General features: G+C 45.1%; 1 protein-coding gene across 10 annotated transcripts in view; it reads right to left on the bottom strand.

Annotated features, from left to right (window-relative positions):
- The window catches only part of THNSL2 (threonine synthase like 2), a 16,265-nt gene that overhangs the window by 1,825 nt on the left and 3,753 nt on the right, over positions 1 to 10,687 (bottom strand). For 5 of the 10 annotated variants that reach the window (XM_023194886.2, XM_023194888.3, XM_023194894.3 and 2 more), the window contains 5 exons: positions 10,007 to 10,201; positions 9,439 to 9,591; positions 5,842 to 6,075; positions 2,016 to 2,164; positions 1,790 to 1,915 (listed from right to left, as the gene is read on the bottom strand). In XM_023194886.2, the coding sequence (XP_023050654.2) occupies positions 1,790 to 1,915; positions 2,016 to 2,164; positions 5,842 to 6,075; positions 9,439 to 9,591; positions 10,007 to 10,201 (857 nt within the window). The remainder of the gene's footprint in view (positions 1 to 1,789; positions 1,916 to 2,015; positions 2,165 to 5,841; positions 6,076 to 9,438; positions 9,592 to 10,006; positions 10,202 to 10,687) is intronic. The other 5 variants (XM_023194890.2, XM_023194896.3, XM_023194891.3 and 2 more) reach the window with 3 other exon arrangements.

The following is a 10,687-nucleotide window of genomic DNA, read 5'->3' as shown; positions in this document are numbered from 1 at the left end:
TGCTTATAATACACCAAACACCCTGCATATATTTGACTGCAATAGGGATCATAGAGTATCATAGATTTTCTCTTTTTCTTTTCTTTTTTTGAGACAGAGTCTCTGTCTACCCAGGCTGGAGTACTGTGACACAATCTTGGCTCACTGCAATCTCCACCTCCCGAGTTCAAGCAATTCTCCTGTCTCAGCCTCCCAAGTAGCTCGGATTTACAGGCATGTGCCACCATGCCCAGCTAATTTTTGTTTTCTTCAGTAGAGGTGGAGTTTCACCATGCTGGCAAGGCTGTTCTCAAACTCCTCACCTCAAACGATCCACCTGCCTCAGCCTCCCAAAGTTCTGGGATTACAGGCGTGAGCCACTGTGCCCAGCTGTATCATAGATTTTCATACAGCTACCTGCTGTGAATTAGGGTTCCCAGGCGACAATGAATGTATTTTACTTGTCTTTGTGTTTCCAGCACCCAGCACAGTTCCAGGCTCACAGTAGATATATAATATGAATGCCACTGCAGCAAGTGAACTGTCTCCTCTGTGTATAGCCAGAGAGAGAAGAAGGAGTAGGGGGTATGGTGCCTGTCTTCATGGAGCACCTCATTTATATGAGGAGAAGGAATGTGAATGTCAAACCATTAACCAAATAAATTGATTTTTGAGTACACCAAAAGAAGTACAGATTCCAGAAGGCCGAAATTCCACTCCAGTCTGCATTGGTATGGCTCAGCCTAGAGAACTGCATCCAACTTGGAAAACAACACTTTAAGGTGGATATTGACCATGCAAAATTATGTCATGCAAGGGACCACTAAAGGAAGTGGGAAGACTAACCTGGTAAATGAGGATTCTCTAAATACTGGAAACACTCAGATGTAGAATCAGACTGTGTAAGCTAGAAGGAGCAGATTCTAGCTCAACGTAAAGACTTTTGTAATGGTGAGAGCTGGTGTGAGGTAGTGAGGGTCTGGTCACTGGAGGTATGCACAGTCTGGATGGCCACTTAGTGGGAATGTGGTAGAGAAAATTAAAGGCAGCTTCAGAAATCTTTTTTTTTTTTTTTTAAACACAGAATAAGTACCATCACCAGGTTGCATTAAAATAAAAACAATCCTTCCCGATTAGATTCCTACCATTCCAAGGGAATAAAATTTCTCCTTTTCCAAGAAAAATAAGACAGAGAAAGGGAAGGAGGGAGGGAAAGAAAAAAGAAAGAAAGAAAGAAAGGAGGGAGGAGAGACAGGGAGGAAGGTGAGAGAGGGATGAAGGAGAGGGAGGGAGGAAAGAGAGAGGAAGGAAAAGGAAGAAAGGAAGAGCTCAATGGAAACAATGGTCTCTGTTCATACTAGATGGGCAAAATGGCTTCCAGTTGACAGTATTATTGGAAATTAACAACAATAATAAGTAAAAATAAGTTAATGTATCAAGCTATATATTACCAGGAAGTATGCAAAGTGCCTCACATATATTATTTGACTTAAATCTCACAACAACTCTATGAGGTAGGCATTCTTACTATCGCCATTTTATAGATGAAGGAACTGAGGCACAGAGTTTAGGAAACTGGCCCAGCGTCTCAGAGCTCACTTGGGATTGAGCCCATTTGACTCTAAATCATGTTCTCTATTACCTCTCCTCATTCAATAAATTGTTCCACGTAAAGCGGCAGTAAAAGTGACGGGCTCAAGCAGGTACTCAAGAAACAGGTGTCCTCTTCCCTTGACTAGACTTCCAAACCCCAAGTCTGCTATGTGGCTGTACCCTTTCCTTTCTCTGTGGTGTGTGGGCAGTGACTGACCTTGCTGTGCAGTTCCTTGGGCAGATTCACACTTTGGGTCCTTTCAAACTGCTCCATGAGGGCTCTTGTCACCTGGCTGTCAGAGCCAGAGAGTAGCCAGAATACCCTCTCCATATTGTAGGGCACCTGGGCAGAAAGTCAGCTTCAGGTCCACACTGATCTCAGCCCCATCCAGCCCCACCCAACCAACACCTGGGCCAGATCTGCACACCTCCCCCAGGCCTACCTGAATGTCCATAGCTGATGCCAAGGTTGATTTAACAGCCTTAGACAGAGAGAAGTCTCCCTGCTGGACAGTCCTGTGGATGATGTCATTGCGATTCACTGCCACGACCAGACGGATGGGCAGGCCTATCTTCTGAGCAATGTACCCAGCTTAAGACAAGAGAGGAAGAGAACAATGGCTTTTTAGAAACAAAAGAAAAAAGTAAATTGGGCTTCATCAAAATTAAGAAACTTTTGTGCTTTTTGAAGCTTTTGTGCTTTAAAAAGGACACTATCAAGAAAATGAAAAGGCAACTCACAGAACGGGGAAAAAATGCAATTCATATATCTGATAAGGGATTGCATCCAGAATATATAAAGAACTGTTGCAACTCAACAATAAAAATACATATAACCAAATTAAAAAATGGGCAAAAGCAAATGTCCATCAGTGCCAGACTGGATTAAGAAAACATGGCACATATACACCATGGAATACTATGCGGCCATAAAAAAGGATGAGTTCATGTCCTTTGTAGGGACATGGATGCAGCTGGAAACCATCATTCTCAGCAAACTATCACAAGAACAGAAAACCAAACACTGCTTGTTCTCACTCATAGGTGGGAACTGAACAATGAGATCACTTGGACACAGAAAGGGGAACATCACACACCGGGGCCTATTGTGGGGAGGGGGAAAGGGGAGGGATTGCATTAGGAGATATACCTAATGTAAATGATGAGTTAATGGCTGCAGCACACCAACATGGCACATGTATACATATGTAACAAACCTGTACATTGTGCACATGTACCCTAGAACTTAAAGTATTATAATAATAATAATAATAAAATGGGCAAAAGAACAGGCATTCCTTCAAAGAAGACATACAGATGGCCAATGGCACAGGAAAAGATGTTCAACATCATTAGTCATGAAGGAAATATAAACAAAAACCATGAGCTATTACTTCACACCCTCTAGGATAGCTAGAATCAAAAAGATAATAAAAAGTGTTGGTTAGGATGTGGAGAAATTGGAAAATTCCTACATTGCTGGTGGTGACACAAAATGGTGCAGCCACTTTGGAAAACTGAAGTCTGTCAGTTCCTTAAAATATTAAACACAGAGTTATCATATAACAGAAATTCCACTCCTAGTTATAGATCCAAAAGAAATAAAAATATATGGTCACATGAAAACTTACACACAAATGTTCACTGCAGCATTATTCATAATAGCTGTGTTAAAACAATCCAAATGTCTATCAGCTGATAAACTCATAAACAAAATATACCGCTGTACGGTATATACATACAATCGAAAAAGTACTGATACATGATACAACACGCATGAACCTTGAAAACATTATGCTAGGGGAAAGAAGCCAGGCACAAAAGACCACACACTGTATGATTCCTTTTATAGAAAATATCTAGAATAGGAAAATCTATATAGAGAAACAAAATAGATTCGTGGCTGCCAAGGGCTGGCGAAGGAGGTGGTCCAAGGAAAAGTGAGGAGTGACTGCTAATGGGTACAGGGTTTCTTTTTAGGGTGACATAAACTTTCCAAAATTGGTTATGGTGATAATTGCATAAGTCTGTGAATATATTATACTAAAAACCACTGGATCGTACACTTAGTATGTGTGAATGGTATGTGAACCATTTAGCAATCAACCTGTTTCAGACACACACACAGAGAGAGGGAGAGAGCGTGAGGATGACTAGGAGCACAGCACCATGCCCTGAGGCTGTTCTATGTGTCAGCCCCTGCCAGGGGCCAAAGTATTTCATAGATGGCTGACTACTGTAAAACACCAATTTTTGGAGGAGGAAATGAAAGTTCCAAGAGGTCAAAGTGACCCGTCCGAAGCCTGTTAAGTGTCAGAGTCAGGATTCAAAATATGCCTAACTCCTGAGCACATGCCCTCCCTCAATTCAGCCTCCCAGAGCCAGCAGTTTCAGACTACTCTCCCTGCACAGGCACCAGGGGAGGCCAGAGCAGCATCCTCAGTCCACCCCAACAGCAGTTCTTATTTGCACGGAACAAGCAAGGAATTCCTCCCGCTAAGAGGTGTAGAGCCCGGACATGTGACATCGTTTAGGAAGGTTTTACATATGGTGCTTTCATGAGCAGTTTATTTCTGGTGAGTAGCTAAGGGGAGTTAGGGACAACCACACCACCCAACATCACTGTTAACCTGGCAAAACGCTCTCTCATTCTTTTTTTTTTTGAGACTGAATCTCTCTCCGTTGCCCAGGCTGGAGTGCAATGGCGCAATTTCAGCTCACTGCAACCTCCACCTCCCAGGTTCAAACGGTTCTCCTGCCTCCGCCTCCCGAGTGACTGGGATTACAGGCATGCGCCACCACACCTGGCTAATTTTTGTATTTTTAGTAGAGATGGGGTTTCACCATGTTGGCCAGGCTGGTCTCGAACTACTGATCTCAACTTTCTCTTTCTTATTTCACCTGGTCCTCATGAGAACATCATGATATCCTTGCCTGACAGGGGAGAAATAGAGGCTCAGGAAGGTCCAGGGTCTTAAAGCCAAAGAGTTGGTTCCTGACAGAGCAAAGATGGATAGGAACGCCCTCAGGAAATGGTGGTCACATGTTTATTTTGTATCGAGCACTGTGGTAGGCTCTGGGCTGCAGAGGGCCACTGGCTGCACAACTCGGTGCATCACTAATTGGAGGGTGATGGGAATGGGGAACACGGTGGGCTTTACCCCATGAGTGGCAAAGAAGCTATTCCCTCCTTGTCTGCCAGCCCGCTGTTCTCTCCACCCTTCTTTCAGTGGCAGAAGTCAGGAAGCCCCACCTAACCAACACCTAGGCCACATCTGCACACCTCCCCCAGTGGCTTCCTCACCACTAAGATGCTTCTGTGCTCTCAGCTAGACCATCCTTGGTGCTCATCAGAACCAATGCCATTGCTGGAACTACTAGGAACAGTAATTCCCCTAGCCTCGCCAGCTCTGCAGCCAGACTGGCTGGGTCGCACTCCTGGCCCAGCTGTGTAACCAGGGCATGACTCCTTTCTCTGTGCCTTTGTTTCCTCATTATAAAATGGAAAGTGTCTTCTCCACAGGTGGATAAATGAGTTCACATGTGAAAAGCATTTAGAACAGTGCCAGTTGCATACTAAGTGCTTGATAAATACTAGTGATTAAATAAAATGATTTTAATGCCACACAGCTGTACAGCAGTTTGCCCTTACAAAGTCTGCATGTACACAGGAATCTTATTCGTTCATTGAGGCAGTCCTGGGAGATATGATGAGTGATACAATCTCATTTTATAGCTCAAAGGTTGAGTCTAAAGGACTGCTCCACAGCCTCTCAGCTAGTAAAGGACAGAACTGGGGCCAGAACCCCAAGTCCAGAACTTTTTCCACATCACATGGGGTCAGGGTAGTGTATCCAGGAATGGGAACACATGTGCCAGTCAAGCCGCTTGCCCTCACATTGGGTAGCTGGCCAGGGTTGGGAGCAAAGTCCACATTTCTGATTGAGGGCATTGCCAGCCAGGCACAGTGGCTGACCCTTGACCTTGCCTCTCCACATTCTGCTAAGCCGGCGAGCACATCAGGTGAGGCTGCAGGAGCATGCAGGGTTAAGCCATCACCCTCTGCTGCCGGCAGCAGGAGCCCAGGATGCTGCCCCAGGCAATGACAGGGGAAATCTTCTGGGAGCTTCTTCTGTGGGGTTTCCCATCACCTTCAGAACTGGGACTCCACCTTTTTTCTCCTCACAGTTGCAGCCAAAAGGCAGCTAGAAGGACTGGGGCCACAGGTATTTTTCTGGAAAGCCCATTTGTGCCCTGGGGACTCCTTACCTGCAAGGTTACCGGCAGCCCCTGTTGGCACAACCACCTCCACCAGGGGTAGGGGATGCGTGTCCAAGGATGGCGTACACTGGAAGTAAGCAAAGAAGTGGTGGGCCGTCTGCACCAGGACCCGGGACCAGTTGATCGAATTCAGGCTCATCAGATTGTGCTTCTTGACAAAAGCCACGTCAGCAAACACAGTCTTAATCGGCTCATCGAGCTCATCGCTGTTTCCCTCCACTGCCGGGGAGAGAGGAGAGGGCAGCTGTCAGGAGCATGCAGAACCCCTAGGAGGTCAGCAACCGCCTGCGACAGCGCTCCCAGGCTGAGCCCATCCTCCTGGGACCTTCGCATAGTCTAGGTTTCTTTACTTTCACGTAGCTTGGCCTCACTTTCTAGACTCAATATTAAGCTCCTCAAGGACAGAAACCATGCCTCAGATTCTTGTGTTCCTAAATATCTGCCCTAGCTTAGAACAGAAAGGGTAGCCAGAACTAGTTCCAATGTTTCTACCATTATCTAAAATAAGATAGCAAATGTCAGCCTTCTGGGATCCTGGGAGAATTTCTCTTTGTAATCCCTGCCCACTTCCCCCATTCTTCCGCAGAGGAGGAACTGTGTGCCTGATTAGAAAATGATGAGAGTCATAGCCTTTCCTCCACAGTCCTCTACCAGTGCCCAGGGTGGAAACAGTCAACATTCCCCCATGGTCTGCCCTCTGCCCTCATTAGGTCACAGGGTAGGTGTTCTGCTCTCTGCTCCTACATGGCAGGTAAGCTTACGTGGACAGAACCTCCCCTCCATGAAGCTGGGTGTGTATATCAGTGTAATTTATGAGTGAATTACTGGATAAATTTATGGTGAATTGTCCACTAATACAAGTTATATCCCCCATCTAGCTCAGTGAGCAATCAAGCCAATATTGATTTCTTATCTGATACCCGAGTATGTCTCCATTGAATCTACACTTGGAAGGGAGAGCAGTGAACTTTACTGGGAAATGTGCCAGAGAAGGCATTAAAGGGGCTAACCATTCTGCCCTTCTACACTGTGTAGCAGCAATGGAGCTGGGGGACTGACTCTAGATCCCCATGTGTATCCAGAGTGGCCAGGGCCACTTATGGTGATTCCATTCCTTTGCCAGGACCAAGCCAATCAGTGCCTGGTATTCTCATGGGGTCAGGGTTGGCTCCACAATGAGCATGTGAATAAATTCAGGTCTGTGAACCACAAAGACGTGTTTGCTGGGTTCTAAGAAAAGATTCACTGCTTTTAAAAAAGAGCTACAGGAAGGGACAGACCTGGTTACCTCAAGGAAACACCATATGACCACAAGAGGAATGAGCCTTAGGACTGAGGGCAGAGCAGAGAATGGGAAGGACCTGGGTTCCTGAGAGCAGTGTGAGTCACTGAATGAAGCAACTGGGAGCCCACTCCACCTCTGGCCTTCCAGTTATGGAAGCTGGAAAATATTCTTGTCTAAGCTGGTCTGAGTTGAATTTTTTGCTACTTCTAGCCAAAAGCATCCCAAATAATATAATTAATAAATACCTAGCACTTGCTGATTATTCTGTGCTTAAGAAGAACCAAGTATACAATGTACATGGAAATTAATGACTTTATAAACCAACTGTCCACACGCAATAATCTAAGTGGTCCATCCCTACTTGCTAAGCTTACCAGTCTACGGAAAAATACATATTTGCTGTTACATCCTGAACTAACACATATCCTCCTTAAAACCAAACCAGAAAGCTCTAGAAAGGAAAGAAAGCATCTGAATAGTGCCGTTTATAAACAAAACTGATTTCTGTGAAGTCTGCTGCCTTAGTTTCTGATTTTCTTGAACATGTACACAACAAAACACCCCCTTCAGGTCCAGATTTAATGACTTAATACATTCATCAGATTCCACATTCCCACCATTACTTTACACCTGAGCACTGTTCTCCAATCCACAAGTCAGGAATGGAGCTTTCAGTCACACCCTCAGGTCTGCATACAAAAAAGACAAAAAGGGAGGAGGCAGGTCAGAGGCACAAAATGCTATTCTCTGCTTTGATTCTAGGAAAAAACAGTCCTAGATCCATAACTAGCAATTTTGGTGCTTGGGGTATAATAAGGACCCTCAGGAGCCTGAATCTTATACATTGAAGTCTTGCAACAACTGCAGGAAAATGCAGCCAAATATGAGCAATTAGCAAGGCAAATGTGTAAGACGACGTCAACACCTGCATTAGCATGGACTTTTCGCTGGCAAGAGTATGCACTTGCTAAAGAACAGAGCAGAGGGGCAGTTTGCTTGCTCTTGAACAAACTGACAAAGGATATTTATGCTATTCCTTTGGATAAGGTTTGTTTTCACTGTGCTTTTGCTCCTTGTCACAGTTGATGTTATACAAAAATAACCTCTACACGATTATCATAAGAAGCCAGGACAGCTGTAGAAGGAACATTCTCTGCCATCAAACTTGCTGTTCTGTCAGGTGAGTGACCAAACTAAGCCAGGCCTCTGGAAAGCGTGCCCGAGGCCACAGCCCACCCAGGCCAAAACTTAATCCAAGTCCCCACCTTATAGCTACCTGGGGTCCAGTAGAGTGTGAGAGGTAAAAATAAAAATGTACAGCTCCACCCACACTCGCCCCATCTTTCTCCACTCCCAATCCCTATAATGATTAAATCCATTAGGAATAGATGGCCTGATATTAAAAAAGATGGCTTTTGCCTTTCTCCAAGCACAAAATGCTGTCATTCTCATGATGTGACTCAGGTAGGAGTATAACCAGTGGTGGGTACCACTGATCCCTATTTTAAATACTTAGACTGGATAACTAGTGTATGGCTTAGTTGTTCCCATATTGTAAAGAACAGCAGGAACCGTCAACATATAATGACACATTCTTTTTTTTTTTTTTTTTTTGACAGGGTCTCACTTTGTTGCCCAGGCTGCAATGCAATGGCATGATCCTGAGTCACTGCAGCCTTCTGAGCTTAAGCAATCCTCCCATCTCAGCCTTTGGAGTAGCTGGGACTATAGGTGCACACCGTCAAGCCCGGCTAATTTTTGTATTTTTTTATAGAGGCAAAGTTTTGCCATGTTGCCCAGGCTGGTCTCAAACTCCTGGGCTGAAGCGATCCACCCACCTTGACTTGTCAAAGTGCTGGGATTACAGGCGTGAGTCACCGCACCTGGCAACACATTCTCTTAAAATAATTATTTAACATGTTGGTGTCCTCTAAACTTCAGAGTCTTGGAACAAAACCCAAGTCACTTGGCTCAGGTTATGACTCTGCATGGCTGCTGACATACATGACCCTTGCAGGTTGGACATGCATGGAGGTGGCATTTTTTGGGATATGGTTTTCAATCCGTACTTAGTGTGTTGTACTGTTGGTATCAGTTTATACATCTGTCACCTCCAATAGTTTACTATGTAGCCAGAACCCTGCCCAGAGCTGAGCCAAGGCATATACACCAACCTCAAATATGACTGATGAAAGGAAGACAGTTACCCAATTGTGCAGTTTTGTTCCAGCCCATCTCCCAAAGCAAACCCAAGTAAGGCAGGGCTGCACTGTCCCTAGAGCTTCTGCCTCAGCACACACCTCCAAACACATGTACGTTCTCCTTCAGCACCGTTGTCATCTGGAGCTCCTGAATCTTTGTGCAGTGACCTTTGGGCAGCAGAACGATAATGTCCACGTTCTTTGCCCCTTGAACACTCTCAATGGCAGCACTTCCTGTGTCCCCAGAGGTTCCTGGATGGGAAGAAAGGATAACCCTCCCCTTTTAGAACAAAGGGAATGAACAAGGAAAGAAATGGTCCCCAAAGCACTGTTGTCAAATACAGCAACAACTACTTCAAATACTTGGAGGATATGAACCTAGCACTCCACATAGGGTCCATGGATCCACAGATAAAATTCAGGACATCAGTGAACTTGTGAACCACATCATCTTAAGCATTTTGTGCACTTCAAACGTTATTCTGAGAAAGTTCCATAGCGTCCATCAGCCTGGCAAAGGGGTCTATGGCACCAGAAAAGGTTAGGAACCTTGCTCTGGAAGAACCAGTACCACAGTCCCTGAGTGGCTCTACGAACAGCATCCCATAGGTGGACACCCTACAGTCACAGCACTCAGGTATTCCGCGTTCATGCCTCCAAAACACACCTACAACCACAGTGACATGCTTCTCCCTCTTCTCCAGGAAGTACTGCAGGAACTGTGCTGTGCAGGACAGGGACAGGTCCTTAAATGCATATGTGACACCATGCCACAGCTCCAACACGTTCAGCCCATTCTTCAACCTGGACAGACGGACCACCTCTTTGAGACGGAATCTGCTGAAGGCTCGGTCAATCAGATCTGTGAGGGTAGTGGGGTGGATAGCCAATGAGGGCCTGGTCTCTTTCTCAAGCTCCCTCTCAGTCTCTGAAGATAAAGTTTCCAACTCCTGCTACTAAAAGGCCAAAAATCTTCACCTTAAATGATACCATTTTTGAATACAATTGTATAAACTTAGAAAAAAGTCTGGCAAAACATACACCAAACTGTTCGTAGATTCCTCATAGTGATTTCCTCAGAGACCAGGATTGGTGCTACAAGGCTTTTTCACTTTTTATACTTCTTCATTGTTTGACTGTCTCGTGAGCATGTATTCCAGTCAGGGGTCAATTAAATAGCTATATAACACATCAATGTCACATCCCATCTAATGCTCCTTCTTAAAGACAGGAAGCTTTTTGTTTGTTTGTTGCATTACTAAATCTCACACCTGTGACGCCAGAGCTTTTGGATGGCTGATATACAGCCCTCCCTAAGGCAGGACTGGAGCAGTCCTAGAGCAGAGCT

This window comes from Piliocolobus tephrosceles, chromosome 15 (genome assembly GCF_002776525.5).
Source record: "Piliocolobus tephrosceles isolate RC106 chromosome 15, ASM277652v3, whole genome shotgun sequence".
Classification (NCBI taxonomy): Eukaryota; Metazoa; Chordata; class Mammalia; order Primates; family Cercopithecidae; genus Piliocolobus; species Piliocolobus tephrosceles.
The sequence above is the reverse complement of the archived record's forward strand: the minus strand, read 5'-3'. Positions and strand labels throughout refer to the sequence as shown.